At 41.0% G+C, this 18,090-nt stretch overlaps 1 protein-coding gene across 7 annotated transcripts in view; it reads left to right on the top strand.

The window, feature by feature from the left end:
- Nucleotides 1-18,090, top strand: part of FBLN1 (fibulin 1) — an 83,153-nt gene that overhangs the window by 57,080 nt on the left and 7,983 nt on the right. For 5 of the 7 annotated variants that reach the window (XM_085049761.1, XM_085049758.1, XM_085049755.1 and 2 more), the window contains 2 exons: nt 5,431-5,573; nt 7,400-7,531. In XM_085049761.1, the coding sequence (XP_084905887.1) occupies nt 5,431-5,573; nt 7,400-7,531 (275 nt within the window). Of the gene's footprint in view, nt 1-183; nt 628-5,430; nt 5,574-7,399; nt 7,532-18,090 lie in introns of those variants that run through there. The other 2 variants (XM_085049757.1, XM_085049759.1) reach the window with 1 other exon arrangement.

The raw sequence follows: 18,090 nt of genomic DNA, 5'->3' as shown, positions 1-18,090 counted from the left end.
AGGCAAGCTCATCCTCACTGAATTCATGTCCCTGTGCAATGTGAGTGAGGTGCTGGGCTGAAGAATGGATACAGGATGCAAGTCAGCCTGTCTTTTCCCACCCCCACTGCCCTTGCTCTCCTCTCCCCCTTACTAAATGTGCACTAATCTTCCTCTTGTCTTGTGTTCTCACTTTTCTTGCAGTCGCTGTGAGCGCTTGCCTTGTAATGAAAATAAGGAGTGCCAGCGCCTGCCTCTGAGAATAACCTACTATCACCTCTCTTTTCCCACCAACATTCAAGTACCCACCGACATTTTCCGCATGGGCCCTTCCAATGCTGTCCCTGGGGATAAAATTCAGCTGTCCATCATCAGCGGGAACCAGGAGGGGTTTTTCACCACAAAAAAAGTGAACAACCACAGTGGCCTTGTGGTCATGCAGCGTCAAATCACAGAGCCCAGAGATCTTCTTCTGACAATTCAAATGCAACTTTCCCGCCATGGAACTGTCAACACTTTTATTGCCAAACTTTTTATCTTTGTCTCTGCACAGCTTTGATCCCTAACTTACAGTCATCACTGGCTACTCTTTCTCTTCTAAGAGTAGATTTTTTCCCCCCAATTTCAATAAAGTTTTAGTTCATCTGTTGTATGCTGCACTTGCATTTTATTTGCCATCATCATTACAGTTCTCCACTTTCACCTGTAACTGAACATCTTGATTTGGGGAGATTCTTCAGTGTACTCTGCATCATTATACAGAGCAGCAGTTGGTGTCTAAGAGTGCATTACCTGAACATACTGAGGACTGAAAACTATTGATTTACTTCACACAGTAGGGGAGTCATCTGATCATACACAGTTACATATGTTTAGGTCCATATTTTGCAAAGGAAATAGGTATGTATTTTGAGCTGTCTCAATGGAGACATCTCTAGAAAATTTCATCTCTTATGGGGCAAATAGTGTGCATTTTCTGACAATGTGTTAAAAGGGCACAAGTTGTACCTTTAGGACCCGTGAGGTGCCCCAGCACATGTGTCACTATAAAAGTGTGCAGCCAGATTCTCAAGCTATCCTTGTTATTATTGCTCTGTTGTATCCCATGAGCTTGTGCTGATTTCCAGCAAGTACACATCCCAGTTCTAACTTGTAAGGATGGTATAAAAGATAATCTGCCCTAAAGAATCTTTATTTGAGAGATATTTCTTCTTGCTTTCTGTGGAACTTTTGCTGTATGGAAAAACTAATGACAGCAGAACAGCAACCAACCTCATAACAGCATTCAGCTAACAGCAGAGAGCTCCTTTGTGTTTTCCAGGCTGTATCCAGAAATGTTCCTGTCCACAGGAACGTTTGAAAAAGAGACTTGATTTTTCTCATAATACTTTTGTCTCTCCAGCTTTCATATTAAAGCTGATAAATTTGGAACAGTAAAGATTTTACCCACAACTGCCTTCAAACCAAACCATAGGTGCCCTGAAAAGTCAGTCAGAATTCCAATATCCAAATATTTCTTCCTTTACTTTGACTTTCTTTGTTTACTTCTGTGCAGTCAAGAACAATCTAGACAATACAACTGGAATTTCTTTGGAATTCTTTTGTTCTCTGAGCTGGAAGAAGATTTATTTATTATACACAGTCCTTGTGTTGATAAATATTAAAAGCTCAGTCCCAGAAGTATGATCTAAAAATTAAGTGTTCTACACGACCCTGGGCTCAGTTGTCTCTCCTGCTTGTTACACAGGCAGAACAGTCCTTCCTCAGAAGAACAGGGAATAATCCATGTGAATGCACCACAGTCAGGGTACAAAGGTAGAAACTGGGAACCTTCCAAACCAAGATCGCAAGCCTTAGTCGCCTGAGCACAAGGAATTACTCCATTACCTGGAAGCTGTGACTGGGGCAGGATTGCAGCACTCTGCCAGAGTATTTATTCCATGTTCCCCAGGGCAAAGTTTATCCCAGCTGGCTGACAGGAGTTCAAGTCTCCTGAGGAATGCCAGTGTTTAATAAACCTGTGGACACATCCTTATAAAGCTGCCAGAAGTTGCCAGTGGGGATAGAGTCCCAGGTTTAAATGCTGAGAGCACAAGCCCATGCTGCTTGAGATAATGGGGTTTATTACTGCCACAAAAGATGCTTGTATGAAAATGCCCTCTGGCTAGCAGTTCATTATGAGGCCATAATGAAACAGGATAAAGATTCAAAAATAAACTTCATTTTTGCAAAGATTAATATATATGCGTTTGGCAGGAAAAGAAGGGAGTTTGAGAACTGGGCCCTCCATGTTGTAAAACGCTGCCACATTAATTGCATTCAGCAAGGAATTCCAGAGCATGGAGCTCACATTGCCCTTCCTTAGATCCTTGAATGCTGCAGTGTCACTGGGACTTTCAGGACCTCAAATGTAATTGCATAGTGCTATTTATATGTGTGGTTCTTTCCAAATGAAAATGAAATCACAGCTCCTGGGCCAAAGAACTTACTGACCAAATCTAACAGAGAATATGAAAAGGAATCATACCAGCACCCTAGAAGAAAGGAAAAATTTATCCTCAGGAAATAATCAGAGCAACTAAGCTATTTCTTAACTTTCTTCTCTTTAAATGAAAATGCCTAGGGGAAGGACCAGCTCCAAAGCTGTCATTTGTGCCAGAGGCAGAAAATTTGAAGGAAAGGTTCAAATAAAAAAGCTCTCAGCACCAAGGAAGAAACTTTTGTCAGTCACAGTCCCCACTGTAGGAGAACATGAACAAAAAGGAAAACACCAGTTAATCAGAAGTGCAAAGATGATGTGTAAGGATAAAATAATAAAGTATTATGAGAACAGAGAGTATCATTTATAACAAAAACCAGGATTTGAAATAGATGTTATTTGTCAAAGAAGTTAGACAAGTTTGGAGATGTCCAAAAAATGAAGCAATGTTGACCAACTGCACTTTGGATATGCTGGCATGAGACAATTAGAGATAGCCAAAGAAAGGATATCAGAGAGTGAGTATAATGAAAGAACAAATTCCAGTTTCACAGGACAGAACATGCAAAAAAAAAAAAGTTAGTGGGATTTGTAAGAGGCAATACAAAATGTGCAAAGCAATAGAGTTGACACAGACATTTATCTGTCACACTTGTGTTTATGAGCAGGATGGATCTAGAAACTCAGTTTAGATGAGAACTAACATAAATCTCTTGTGACTGTTGAGATCCTCTGATGTGTACCAAAGTCATGTCTGAAGGCTTTATTCCACAGGTAAGAATCATGAAGGCAAGTCTTAATTAGGACTTCATCTTGCACGAAATGATGGCTTTATTGGCTAAGAATTCCAGAAATATTTGTATTTGCTGAATTTTGTTCCAGCTGAAGTCAAGAGTAAAGCTCCCTTTTATTCCCAGGAAGGAGCAAAGGCAGACCACTACTGAATGCCTCAGACACTCCCACCACAATGTTTTTTGCATACCAATTCTATTATCTAAAAACAGCTATGGAAATTCAGGATGTTCTGTGTGTTCTAACAGTACTTCATCAGTCATAATGTCCCAAAATAAGCTATGCAACCTACTGTTTATTGGTGTCCCTAAAACTTTTAGAAGGTGCGATAGTTATTTTTGTTGGCAAAAAGGAGAAAAACTTCAAAAGAAATTTTCCAGAATTTATAAACACCTTTTTGGAAGTAAAACTGGTGAGACTTGGCTGTTGTAAGGTTAGCCCAGCAGGATTCTGAGGAAAGATGCAGTGGTTTTATATGGCTGTACATAATGTCTACTAAACTCCTCACTACACAGTGAGGATAATAAAAGGGAGAGAGGGAAACAAACCTGAATTATATTAATTTTGCATCAATTTTATTTGTTAATTATTCTGAACTGGACTACTTTACCCTGTGACTAGACTATGTAATTTAGCTGCTCCTTATTTCACAGACATGAGGATCAGCCATCTGAAAGTTCCTTCTTAATTTGGCACCTGAGGTTTAAAATAAGGGAATTTAATCTGTTGGCACAGGTCAGACTTATGTCCATATATCCAGAATTAGTTTATTGACCATCATGAGGCATTTTGGCAGAAGGCTCTACTCTGTTCCCTGTGAGTGGTCTAGGAAATTACAAGATTTTGTACTCAGATAATGGTGGGAAGTAGAAGGTCTCTTCTGGGCTGAATCTCCTGGCCAGGCTCAAAGCATCAAGTGCAGGGTGTGAATACCAGGCTCAGCTGGGTGTTTATTAACTTCCTGTGGACTGTGCCAGTTCACTTCTGTAGAAGCATGAGTTCCTTGATGTTGATTCATGTTTTCCCCTTATTTTAGCTTCACACAGTATTAGCATGTTTGGCTGAGTTTTCTCTGATGAGCAGAGGTGGGGAGCATGTAATAAGAAGTTACTGTTATATTGATTATTAATAGACAAAAAAAGTACCTTTGAACATCTGAAAAAAGATGGTTTGTGTATGTGGACTGGGATAACACATTTTGAAAAGAGCAAGAACCATTTGTTTTTAGCAGCATCTAACAAACTAAATCTTCCATTTTTGTTTCCCTTTTACTCAGTGAATTTTTCTCACTTTTAATCTTCTAATTCCCCCACTCTGACACTGCAGTTTTCTTTTTCCACTTAGAAATATGAAGAAATGGGCAGGTCAAAGTTGAGATAATTTGTGGGGCTTAGTTACATTTTAAGTCCCAGCACAGCCTTTTCATCTCTCATGAACACAGAGTGGGCATTGTGTGAAGTTCTTGAACTGTACGTGACTTTAAATTCACTCTAGTGGACAAGGGTGAGAAGTCATTTAACTTTTAATAGACTTTCAAGGCCGAATGAGCAGCTGGCTGAGATGGAATATGAAATGACCCTTACCATTTCCCCAAAATCAGAATTCGACCTTTGAGGTTTTAAATAATGTGGTTAACTTTTTTCCTCCCCATAGCTTCCATTCCTCTCTGTTTTCTCAGTTCTCTCAGAAGGAAAGGGAGGGTGTGAAAAAAAGACCTAAAAAAGTCTCTTCTGGCCCTTGTTACACTGAAAATCATGAAAGTTAGTCCTTTACATATTTATGCCAGATTTATAAAATGGAAACAATTCTTATGACTGAGTAAAGAAAGTTTGTGCAGCTCCACTGAAACTGCTGGGACCAAGCCAGCTGAGGGTGTGGGTCTTGTTGTTTGGTCCTGTTTGTCCTTGGAAAGAGACATTACTTGGCATCTTGGGCACTACAGCTCTCTCTGTTTTCACATGCCTGGCTTGGAGAACTGTTTTTGAGAGGGGATTTGACTGCAACTCTGAGCCAAACCAAATTCTTCAGGGGTCCTGAAGCTCATGTGATCTGTATTTGTCTAAGTTTTTGAGGTGAACAATCAACATTTATATCAACTACAGTTTCTAGCTCCCTAGATTGCAAAACACAGAGTAATTAATATTCAGTCTGTATATGCATCTCTTTTTGGTTTCTCTTAGTGTCAGACTGGAAAAGACAGATACAATCCGCTGCATTAAGTCTTGTCGACCCAATGATGTCAGCTGTCTGCTGGACCCAGTACACACCATTTCCCACACTGTCATTTCACTGCCCACGTTCAGAGAATTTACAAGACCTGAAGGTAAGTGGTTTGTTCCTTGTTCCATTTAATAGACTACAACATATAAAACCTCCACCGGAAATCCTTGCCTAAAGCCAGACTTGCTACCGGTGCAGTAAATGCTTGCACAGCTCCAAATTACAGTGTACTATTCATTTAATTAAAACCTTCAATATCCAGGAGTTTTAATTTTATGGAGGAAAGAAAGTAATTCTGAGCTCTAACTCATACTCTTCCCAGTCTAAGGAAATACTGACTCTGAGTTCCCACGCACCACATTTACTCACACAATAACTGTATGTCCCACTGCACTTCTAGTTCCCTTGTTTGGAGGTTTTGCCATAGGAAAAAGGTACTCAATATATTTTTCTCATCTGTCTATGACCAGTTATTTGCTACAGAGAGGTGACTTGTTCCAAGAATAAAAACCTTACATGCAGACATTAATCACAAAATACATTATATTGAATATATGATCTGAGATTAGCTGATTTTTGACCTATGAACAAATAGGTTTGTTATAGATAAAAGGAAAGGAAATTCCAAGGACTGGGCAGAAAGTTTTTAAGACAAGAATTTCAAAAAGCACCCAAGTGAGTGGCTGTCCTCTGCAGTACGTGTGAGTTTTAAAGTCCTGCAGTTTCACAAGGATCACACTCACTTCCTTAGTTCACATAAAAATTTCTGGCAATGCATCCACCAGTGGGATGAGTGCCTGCAGCCCTGCTGCTTTCAGCATCCTACTGAGAAGCACAGAGACAGAGATAAGGGCACGGTGGTAAGAAAGGTTATTTTGGAGGGGTTTCTAAAGGTCCTAAATCCCCATTTCTGATGTACCCAGAGCCTTAGCCTTGCTGTTTCAGAAAGTTGTCCTTAATGAAGCCAAAACTGATTCTTCCCCTCTGCACCTGGCAGGAGTGGGGAAAGAGCCATCCCAGTCCTTGCCTAGACAGGAACAGTTTAACCACAGATCCCTCAGCTGTGCAGAGCTCCTGTAGGTTGTGCCAGGCCTGTTCCAGGCCTTGGCTGGCCCTGCTTCACAGGGAAGGGAGGAATACCCCATGGCCACTTCTGCTCCTATACACACCCCTTCAGCCTCACCAGGTGTACTGGCAGCAGAGCTACGCATTTGGATGCTTCCAAACCATCCCAGGATGCTTCCCAAACCATTCCTTCATTAGTCCATCCTCGTGTTTATTAAAATGAGACTTAGTGATCTGAGATTACTGCTGAAGCCCAGAAGAGGTAAACTGTAATTCAGGGCATGGCCTCAGGTGAATTCTTGCAGCTCCATGGTCTAGTTTCACCATCTGTCGAGTGAGGATAATGATGAGTGTAATAATACCTCCATCCCCCACAAGGGACTTGAAAATAGTCTCACTTTTATTTTTAAACCTAAATCCCTCCTCCAGTACTCCAAAGGGCTCTTTAATTTGTAATGGCAATACTTTGTGTAACTGCCATGGGGAATCAGAGTGGAGAGGTTTGTCTGTTTGGTCTCTTCTTCAGCCCAGCCTGTGGATCCTTGGTGTTGTCCTCTTTGGGTACATGCTGGAAATCTAACTGGTTTCTTAAGGGCAGTCTTTTTAAACACTTAAAGTCAGAGTGTTTTGGCTTCAGGACTATCTTGGATGGTGGAAATAGGAGGGGAAAATAAATCTATCCAAATCCTTGCTTCCCTTAGCTCTTCTGCCTTTCCATTTCAAAGGACAGACTGGAAGTGGTAAGGGAGGGGGATATCCTCCACTAGCTTTGAGGACAAATCATTTTGGATCAAATTCTATTGGATTCTTCAGTGATGTTTTCAAATACTTGTCAGTGCATTCTGTGGTACTCTTTATTTGCAGAGATTATTTTTCTTCGTGCCATCACACCTACATATCCGGCTAACCAGGCAGATATCATATTTGACATTACAGAAGGAAATTTAAGAGATTCCTTTGATATCATCAAGCGTTACATGGATGGTATGACAGTGGGTGAGTAGTGTTTTCTGCTTACTTTCTTCTCTCAACTATACTGTAGGGCAAGGTCAAAGAAATTAACTCAAGTAATTAATTCCTACCTTGATTTTCAAGCCAGTGTTGATTTCATATTCTTCAGTCCAGTACATGTAATTTGAAATAATATCACACTTAATATTTTATTTAAAATACCAGAGGCCTAAGCTTTAATTTGAGAACTATTTTAACATTTTTTCAGAACTGGGTCTAACTAAAAATGCAAATGGCTTGGTTTTAAAATGGTGAGGGACCTAATGTACCCAGGAGCAGTTGTCAAGTGATGTTAAGGTGGGAGGGCAGGAGGAGGTCCCAGCTGATGTGCTGCTCTGCCCAGTGGGAGCTGCTTGGGCAGTGGCAGAGGAATACATTGGGATTCTCATGCTAGGTATTAAAAAGTAGTGTTTGATTGCTCTTTACTAATGTTTATTTATGAAAATAAAGGACCACTGTTCCCAGTGAATGTTTGTGCTTTGGTATGTGAATGTGCAGGTTCTGCTCAGGCTCATACATGTGCTTCAGCAGCACTTGTCTGGAGGAAAAGAAAAGCCACTGCAGTTTTCATATGGAAGGCTGTGAAAAAAACCCTATTTTGTGTGGTCTGAAGGTGGCACTGGTGCATTTCAGAAGCAGGATAGCACATGACCAGCTCTGTAAAGGTTTTATGAACTGTAGATAAAAATTCTAAGTCATTAGGTTTCTATTTCTTTCTTTATCAAACAGAAGTATACATGTGAATGCTGAGAAAGAGGGAGAGTCTGTTAAAACAGGATGATAAGATTACATATTTCAGGTATTGGGGCAATTCTTTAGCAGAGTATAAATGTTATCAGATCCCACAGGAGTTACAGTAGTTTGCTTTTCGTGCCGTGTGCTTCTTTCTGTCTGAAATAAGAAAGAAGGATGTGTTTGGAAATTCATCTGGCCAAGGTATTTGCCTGAGGGAAGCATTTCCATTCTGAAGAACAGGACTGTGTGTCAGTGGTGTTTTACTTGGTAAACTGGATTATTTGCTTCTCATTGTAAGGAGAAAAAGGATATTCTTACACACTGAGCTGAGAAAATCCGATACATGCCCAAGTATATATAGCTTTGTGAAAGAATTGGGCAACTCTTTTTTCACCTCAGTTCCCCCTGTGCAACATGGAGATGATAAAACATGCCTGCTACTCTCTTAATTAATTCTTGTGTGTTAGACTCTTAATTAATTCCTCTATGTAAACGTACTTTGAGATTAATGGATGGAAGCTGCAAAGAAAACTGCCTGCAGCAGAACTGGAAAAGGAAAATCAAAACAACCCCCCAGCTGATATTACCTGGAGGGGCAGAGGTTCAGGACAGCATATTGTATGTGTGAAATTAGGATTGCAAATAATTCTGCCAGCAGCAGTTCTGTTGCTCTCATCATAATATATTTTTTTTATTATTATTAATAATCAGAATGTTAGGTGTTCCCTTAAAAAAATGCTGGGAAGTTTTCAAAAGAAGTAAATAAGATGGAATCTTAGTCCATGAGAGTTCACAAACTGAGTCCCTCTTATAAAGGAAGGGGAGGGTTTGCATAAGGAAGAGCCTCATTAGTAGCACAGTTTTTGCTAGGTTGTCACAAACATGGAAAGAGATGATGCCTTAAGAAAGACCTGCATCTAACCTGTGCTTGTGGGAATGGAAAGTAACAAGATGTTGAAAGTGAAACAGGGAAAAAAGAGTAAAAAGGCACAGTTCTTTTGGGAAAGGTTTAAAGAGTGGGAGGAGCTGTTAGAGATGAAGTTACAGAAGAAAAGTGAGGGTTTCAACACTGAGAGGGAATTGTGGGCTGTAAAGATTCAGGTCACCAGTTTTAGCCATTTTCCCTTTAAGCTGACACTGAGACTTCAGGGAGGTGTTAGTGAAGCTGAGATGTGTGTGAGATTGGATGGAGAATGGCTGATCAGGGCAGATTGTGCTTTGGATGGAGACACTGCAGCTGAGCTCATCGCGGGAGATGAGTGTGAAGGAGCAGCTTGTGAGGGAGGGAAGAGAAGAAAACAGAGGCAGAGGAAAGCACTGCTGCAGGGAATGTTAGAAAAAGAAAGAATACAGTCTCCCAAAGGATATGTAGGAGGAGCAGGCCCAAAGGTAGAAGAAGAAAGAGGCAATGAGAGTACTGCAAAATTAAGGAAAGAAAACATGTCAAACAGGGACCAATGATCAATAACATCAGGCATGGAGGAGCCAAAAGAACTAAGAACAAACTCCAAAAGTAGCTCTGCTGACCAATAGAAAGTATCTTCCAGTGGAAAAGGAGGATTCAGAGCCAGACTCCTGGAGAGGCAGTGTGTAGACTTCAAGCAATCTTATGAAAAAGAATTCTATAAAAAGTTGCTTCCAATATTTTTACCCTGTTGTATTATAAAGAGATGCAAATCCCCATTCTTCCCTGGTTCAGGAAGTGCTGTAAACTCCTTGTTTCTTGGTGTGGTTACAGGCCAAGGTGGCAAGGAGTCCAAATGATACTGGTAACAACCTCACATCACTTACTAGCATGGGTGGGAGAAAAACAGAAGTGCAGACCTTTCCAGCTTTGGTGTTTTTTTAAAGCTTTTATAGACTTTTCACTGCATTCCTCCTTTAACCAGCTGTCAGTGAAAAATGAAGAATGCATTTTCAACCTGTGCAAAAATGTCCTATCAGTGCCTAAGGTATTATCAGATGCTATAAAACACTTTCCCCTTCAGCTATGCATTCATTTTTTAAAACAGTAATCCCACCTTGTAGTCTGGTAAACTTCACGAAGGTTTTAAAATTTCATTATACAACTAAAAGTAGTTGATAGGCCGAACTCTTCCATATTGCATTTGGTAATAACCTAAGCCTGTATTCTTGCCTATGAAGCAGAATGGTGCTATTCTTCTGCAGAGCCAAAATAGCTATAAAAAGTCACTATAGAGTTTCTCAGGCAGGTTGTGCTGGTGCTTGAATACACTCATATATACAATATCTACTACTGCTCCCCAGTATTTGCAAGGCTTTCACTGCTGTCTCTGTCCTGAATTCCCAGCCTCTTTTATGTAGCTGACAGTTCATTATGTTACCTTTGAACCATTACAGAAAGTGTCTCAACAATTGATAGCACAATGCTGGATTTATCACTAGTCTGATTTCTACTGTCATGATTGTTAAGTGTGTTCTAAGAGGCAGAGGAGAGACTTGTCAAAAATGATCAAGAAGATAAATGAAACCAGGTACCATGAGCAAGTGTGTTTTTGAGATCCCATATTGGTTGGGGGCAGGAGAAGGAGACTGGAGCTTTGTTTGACTTTCTGTGACACCTGTCCTTAGCGCAGGGTGTTAGTAGGTTACTATAGTAGGTTAGTATAGTAGGTCTAAATAGTTAGTATAGTAGGTTAGTATAGTAGGTCTATATCTCATAAGTATTTTGGCCATTCACAGTGTGGCAAAACCTTTTTACAGTCTGCCATACAAATGTTTGCATGGTCTGACATGAAATTCCATCACTGGTCTGCAAAAGATTGGTTCTGAGCTTTGTCCCTGGACCTGCTCTCTATTGCCAGGCATTTGCCTTCACATTTGTCTCTGCTTCTCTCTCCTCCTCTGTCGCTCCAGACTCTCCATCTTTGGGCCAGAGGCTGGCTGGCTCTTACCATGCATGTGTTATGGTGTTCAGCAAAATGAGATTCCCAGACTGATGAGGCCTTCCTGGCACAGCTGATGCTGAAAGCATCACAAGAGGACCTCCTCAGAAAAGAATGTTTTGTGAGTTTTTCTCTATGCCAGGTTGCCTTGTAGAACTTAGTAGCTGTGCATTTGAGATGAGGGAGCCCAGAAGCCATTTGGTAAACAGGCTCCTGGATTTACTGCCTAAACCTGCCCTTTCGGGATGCTGCTGACTGCACTGCTCAGCAGTCAAATCGCTCAACACCCTCCCTCCCCTCCAGAAAAAAAATCAGGCTGGAGAGCTCTTTGGGGGCAAAGGAGCACCTTGAGCTGGAGGCAGATTTTCATTTCTGAGAAATGCTGAAGGTGCTTTTCTGGTGAGAATGAGTCTTACTCTCAAGTGGAATAACCTTTCTAATGCCAAATTTCACTCTGGCACATCACGAGTATCTGGTTAATCCAACTCTCCTCCTTGATCTATGTTCATCTCACCTCTCGGGTGGTGCAAGGTATTACAAAACCATTCATACAGACCACCTTTGATTACAGTTTCCATAAGGCCCAGCAGGCAGATAAATTATACTGCAGTTCTGATGAAGTTTTGTGAGCTGTGGTGTGAAGTATAAAACCTGAAAAATTGAGAAAGAAATGGACTGGATCAGGGACAGTGAAGGGCACCAAAGTCCTTGGTTCAGATTGCATAGCATGCAATTTTTGTATTAATGTTAAACAGTAGGCTGAGGTATGGCAAATGAGCAAATAAAGCCAGATTTGAAATCCAGTACACCAAGAAACATATAGCAATTCCTCTGAGAGAACTGCTGTGTGAATCCAGCTTTCTGAGGTGCTTTGCCCCAGTTTAAAGCAAAGACCTGCTTTTCTGGTGATCTCCAAGTGTGACACATATGTGCAATTGATTAACAACTGGATGTGACACTCTGTGCTCTGGTTTAGTTGACACAATGGTGTTCGGTCAAAGGTTGGACTTGATGATCTTGAAAATCCCTTCCAGTCTTAATGATTCTGTGATTCAGCTGCTTCTGATGCTGTATCCGAGTTTGTGTGTTGATAGCAACCATCTTATTCCTGCAGCAGCACCTACACACCCTATGAAAATGGAAAAGGAAGATAAGACCTAAGGTGTATCATAAATCTTTCCCACTATGATGTGCAGATGCCTGGCTCACTTAAAAACAGCCCTACCTTAACTTTTGTTTTTAAAGGGGCCAAATGGGGTAAAGTGACCCCTTATTTCAGCCTGTGAGAGCTGGTCAGGGAATGACATGCATTAAGGTCCAGGAAGCCTCCATCAGAATTCTGCAGACAGGACCAGCAGAGCTGTCGCCTCTAGGTGATGACTGAGCACTCTGCAGGGCCTTCTGTGTCAAAGCCTCAGCATTAGGTATTCTTCTTCCACAGTAAATTGAATCACAGAGCCACATCATGCTGTGTGCAGTAACTGGGGCTCTTTGCCAAGAAATGCTTAGGGTTGCAATAGTTAATTGCCCAGGTGGATCCAAGTGCAGCTGAATGTGATTGTGAGACAGGCGGGGTAAACCCAGCCACTCTCACTAAATGGAGACATTGCATGTCCATGGTGATGAACATGAATGACATTAAACTCCCTGTAAATAGGATATTGGGAATAAAGGATCACGAGGCTCATATATGTGATTTTTGCACATTTTGGACATTCATCCCTGAAGTTTTTCCACCTGTTTTTGTAATATGTAAGGCTCCTCTAATACACAGTGCGTCTCACATTCTTAAAGGTGGAACAGGAAAGATTAAAAAATATATGATGGAAACTATTTTTTAATGAGGCTACTTCAAGTACAGTTATTGTGTTTTAGGCATGAGTGATTTCACTGCATTGTCAACATTGAAACCCATTGTGAGGTTTGGCTGGAAGGCAAACCAGACATCTGAAAGCACTTCAAGTTTGCCAAACCAAGATAAGAGCACATCTCTCTGAAGTTATTTGGTATCCTTAATAAAGATCACAGTATTTGTAAACTAGCCAAACCTCAGTAAAATCAAAGATTGTTTTTAATTCTTTCATAATACCAAGGCTCCATATGATCCAACATGACAGATAATAGCTTTGAAAATATTTACCATTTGTTTCTGGCCAAAAAACACATTAATACCATGATGCCTATTTATGGCCTCTTTATTTGATGCATTTCAGCAATCAAAGATTTCTGGAGGAGCCCAAGTGTTAATGAAATTAAACTTAATGGAGAGGTTGAAGGAGAGCATTTATTATAAATTGAATCCCAGATTTCTGAACTGTTGAATAATGCAGAATGATCCTTTTTTTCATGCTGAAATGGAATTCGTGTACTGTAATTTCATTTTTTTTCCTTTGGAATTGAAGCAAAAGGGAAAAAAGTAGATTCAGTTTTAGCTAAACTTAAACTAATACTTGTATCCTGGGTGGAAACTTCAAAGGCTGTGAGTACCTGGAGAGTTTTAGACAATTATTTAAACAGTCTTTAAAGGAGAGCTTTGCCTTTACACGGCTTATAAATGATTCCTGTGGCCACAGATCCTCTGAGTACGGGAGAGATGTGAGGCAGAGGTGGTGGCTGTGGTCCCAGGCATGGCCCACCTGGTACAGTTTTTCTGACAGTGTCCTGCCATGCCCTGATCCCCTTTGACATTCTCAGGGGAGGATCCAGTGCTGCTTTGAGCTGCACTGCTGCATCATGGTTGTTGAGCTGCTTCAGGGACACACACACACACATAGAGGATATTTTTCTATGCCAGGGTAATGTGCCATTGCAGTCAGCACTGCCCCAGCTGGCCCAGGTCATCATCAGCAACAGAGGTTGTGTTCAGTGTTATGGAGCTTTGTTGGTGCTCAAAAGGGAAATCCTCCTGTCTTCCTCTGAGCACACACTCCAGCCCATTCCCTGTGCTCAGATGAGTGTTTGTGTGGCAAACCAAGTGGTTTTGATTCTTTCAGGTATTAATCCAAGGAAAGGGGTGGAGGATATAACAGGACCACTATTTTTGATCAGCTTAAACCAACAGTGAAATCACCCCGAGTGTCATATAGCTTATAAAAGTGAATTTTATGTGTCCAAACTGAATTCTGAAGGATTTTATAAGCACTTGGTTGCTCAACAGTTGAAAACAGGCCTTTTTCCTAAATAAAGATCTGGGAGGCTCATGTTTGAAAAGTGTGTTTTTGAAAATCTTGTCCCCAGATACTTCAGCAGATATGTTCAGCCAGCCACATTCCTGTCAAGCAGTTCTCCACCAACATGGAAACCTTGCTAACATACAACTCTAACTTGATTCTCCAAATTTTTTGCTGTATGAAGTGTTCACCATCAAACTTGAATGAATGTCTAATTCACAATGTTATGAGGGCAATATACTTCAAAGCAAGAGGAAATCTATTTTGGTACATGTATTTTGAGTTTAATTAATGAGTTTTCTGAATCCTTTCACTGTATTTATGTTTGTCAGGTGTGGCAGCTTAAGGATTAATGATATCTTCAGAGCTATTTTTCTGTATATGATTTGATGCCTCCAGTGATGATTACCAAGAAATATTTCATTTTACAAAGAGCAGCCACTTATTAATAAAACAGATTATATCAGAAACAACAGAGCACCACATAGCAGTAGTCACATTGTTACTGTGACAACTAATTGAGAGAAATACAGATGGCTTTCACACACACACCAAAAAAATAAAAAAGGAAAAAATGGAAAAGACTATTCAGCTTTTTGAGAGATGGAGGAATCTCAAGTGTACATTAACTTTCTGAAGTCAGCAGACAGATATCTGGTGGTGTGGGAAATGCCTGCAGTTTGACAGCTAGATTGTTCCTTTAGGCACAGTCATAAACTGGAGATGAGTGAAAGAAAATAATGCCTGCGGAGCTGCCTATGGTGGAGAAATGGGGCAGCAGACCTGGTGACAAAAGACATGGAGAAAGCTGAAATATTCAATGCCTTCTTTGCCTCATTCTTTACTGATAAGACTGGCTGTCAGGAGTCCTGGGGCTCTCAGGGCAAGAGGAAGATCTGGAGCAGGAAATACTCATGCTCAGTGAAGAAGGTTCAGGTTTGGGAACATTTAAACAAACTGGGCATTCCCAAGTTCATGGGTGCTGCTGGGGTACTGAGGGACAAGTGCTGGGAGAAGTGGCCAATGTCCTTGTGAGGGAGATACCAACTATCTTTGAAAGACTGTGGTGATCAAAAGTTCCCAAGGAAAAAGGCAAATGTCACTGAAATCTTCAGGATAACCAGAAAGGATCAGTGGAAGTACAGGATGGTCAACCTCACCTGAGTCCCTGGGAAGGTGATGGAGCAAATCCACCAGGAAACCATTTCCAGGTGGATAATCAGAACAAGGAGGTGACTGGAAGCAGTCAGCAAGGGGAAAGCATGCCTGACCTACCTGACATCCTTCTACAAAAGATGGCTGGAGTAATGAGAAGAGTGGAAGTTGCTTATCTTGACTTTTGTAAGGCTTTCAACACCATCAGCCTTAATACCCTGACAGGCAACCCAAGGAAATGGAGGCTGGATAAGTGGACAGTGAGATAGATTGGAAGCAGGCTGAGCTCCAGGCTCACAGGGTTGGGATGAGCAGCACAGTTTGCTGCCAGTCACCAGTGGTGTATCCAGGGTATCAATTCTGGTGCCACTTTGGCCATCAGGGGCATCTGGACAGGGGTGATGCACCAGAGTGGTGCTGCCAGGCACAGGGACCTTGACAGGCTGACAGGAACCTCAGGAGGCCCAGCAAAGGCAGCTCTCACTCTTTCAGGTGCAGTACAACCCTCCCTGACCAGCAGTGCTTGAAGCATTGTATTTTCAAAGGTAGGACACATTAAGCAGTTTGGAGCTGATTCCCTTACCTGGTATAGTACAGATCAGTAAGTACTCAAATAACTATGTTGGCAGAGCAATTTAAACACTGCAAATGATTACTTTGGCATAACCTTTTGGAATAAAGAGAAGCCTCTAGGAAAGGAATTGAATTAAACTTGAGCGCAAAGTTTTTTTACAGAACAAAAAATTGCTAAAATAGCTTAAAATATGTATTCTCTGTTTTGACCAGGATGTAGATTATTTTCCAACCCTGCTGATGAACTTTGTGTATTTGTAGTGAATACTAAATAAGAAATAACTTTTTTTCTTACAAGTCTTACATGACTTTTTTTTGAGTTGAGGTCTGAAGTAGCTCTGTAGTTTTGGCTTCACTCTATAGATATATATTTACATGTTGTAGACTGAGGGAGCTTGGTGTTCAAGCCTAAACTGCAACTGTTCATCTGTGGTTTGATCCAAAGAAGCATTAATTCATGTCTGGGTTTATTTTCCTCTTGCTCATTTCTGGAATGATCCTATCAACTTATCTTTTATAATAGTCTCTGCAATGATTATTTCCCCAAGTCCTAAATTTCCTAATTGCCTCAACATCTCTTCTGAAACTGTGACTAGGCTCCTGAATAACACTGATGTTTACTCTTATTTTTGTAAATGTTGGCAAGCAGTATAAAGCCAAAAGCCTTCAGGAGAAAACTTGCAGTTATAGTCCAGAATCTCACATTACCATGAGGAGATTGGTCTTGCATTGCTTAAGGGAAACTCATAAACGTGCTTTTCCCCTTCAAGAAGTTGTTCACTACTCATTACCACCACTGTGCCAGAGTTTTGGGCTCCTTTTCTTTAACAGCCACGCAATGGCTGTAGGTTTCAGGAGGAACTACCTCCTTCATGATGCCCAAAGACTGTGATTGCCTAGAAAGGGGTAGTTACTGTTGTGTTGTGGTAGATAGAACTGTTCATTTCTGAGAAGGCTGTAAAAGGGACCAAAGTGTTTTCTGTGGGGAAACAGAGACCCAGGAAGAGCCAAATGTAGAACTTCAGAACACAGGCTGAGATATTTGGAATTTAATATAAAGGCAAATAAATCACCTGAGTTTTAGCTAAGTTGAGGTTCCAGCTCATCAAATTTTCTTATACTTGAATTTTTCCAAAATGATCATTTCATGTTCCAAGTATCCATTTCAAGCACAAGGAAAATAGCTGGAAAAAAAAAATATAAGGTTTTTTTGTGTCATTGAAATGTCTCTCTTGTAGGTGTCACTTGAGCATCTCATCCCAAAAGTTCCATCTGAAAACAGACAGCACTCTCTCTCACCATGTCATAGCACATCCTCTTGACAATCCCCCTGTGCTTCTTTTCAAAGAGGGAACATTTCAGTGGGTTCACAATGGTTTCAAAGTCAAAGAGGGGAAATTTAGGCTGGATATACAGAAGAAACTCTTCCCTGTGAGAGTAGGCAGACCTTGGCACAGGGTGCCCAGAGAAGCTGTGGCTGCCCCTGGATCCCTGAAGTGTCCAAGGCCAGGCTGGACAGGCTTGGAGCAACCTGGGACAGTGGAAGTTGTCCCTGCCTATGGCAGGAGAGGAACTGAATGAGCTTTAAGATCCCTTCCAATCCAACCCAACCCAACCCAACCCAACCCAACCCAACCCATTCCATGGTTCTGTGATTCTAATTCATGCTGGACTTTAGCTTTCACTTGCAATCAGACCTGCCATAGCCCAAGGATTAGGAAATTCGGGGGAAAACCAGATATGCTTGAGTGTGACGCTCCTCACTTGGGATTTTATTTATCTAATTAGGGATGGACATTCATATATTGCTACCAATATTAGTATCTGATTCATGGGAGTTATTTTTAATAGTGCATGGCCACTGCAACCCCAAAATAGCCTCAATAGCAGCATGTGCTTATTTTGAAGGAAAAGCAAACAATGAACTCAGATTTCGTAGCATCACAGAATCTTTAAAGTTGGAAAAGACCCTTGAGCTCATCAAGTCCAGCCATCAACCCAGCTC

The sequence above is a fragment of the Lichenostomus cassidix genome, chromosome 1Ab (assembly GCF_008360975.1).
Source record: "Lichenostomus cassidix isolate B80296 chromosome 1Ab, HeHo_3.0, whole genome shotgun sequence".
Classification (NCBI taxonomy): domain Eukaryota; kingdom Metazoa; phylum Chordata; class Aves; order Passeriformes; family Meliphagidae; genus Lichenostomus; species Lichenostomus cassidix.
This window is presented reverse-complemented; position numbering and strand designations above follow the sequence as displayed.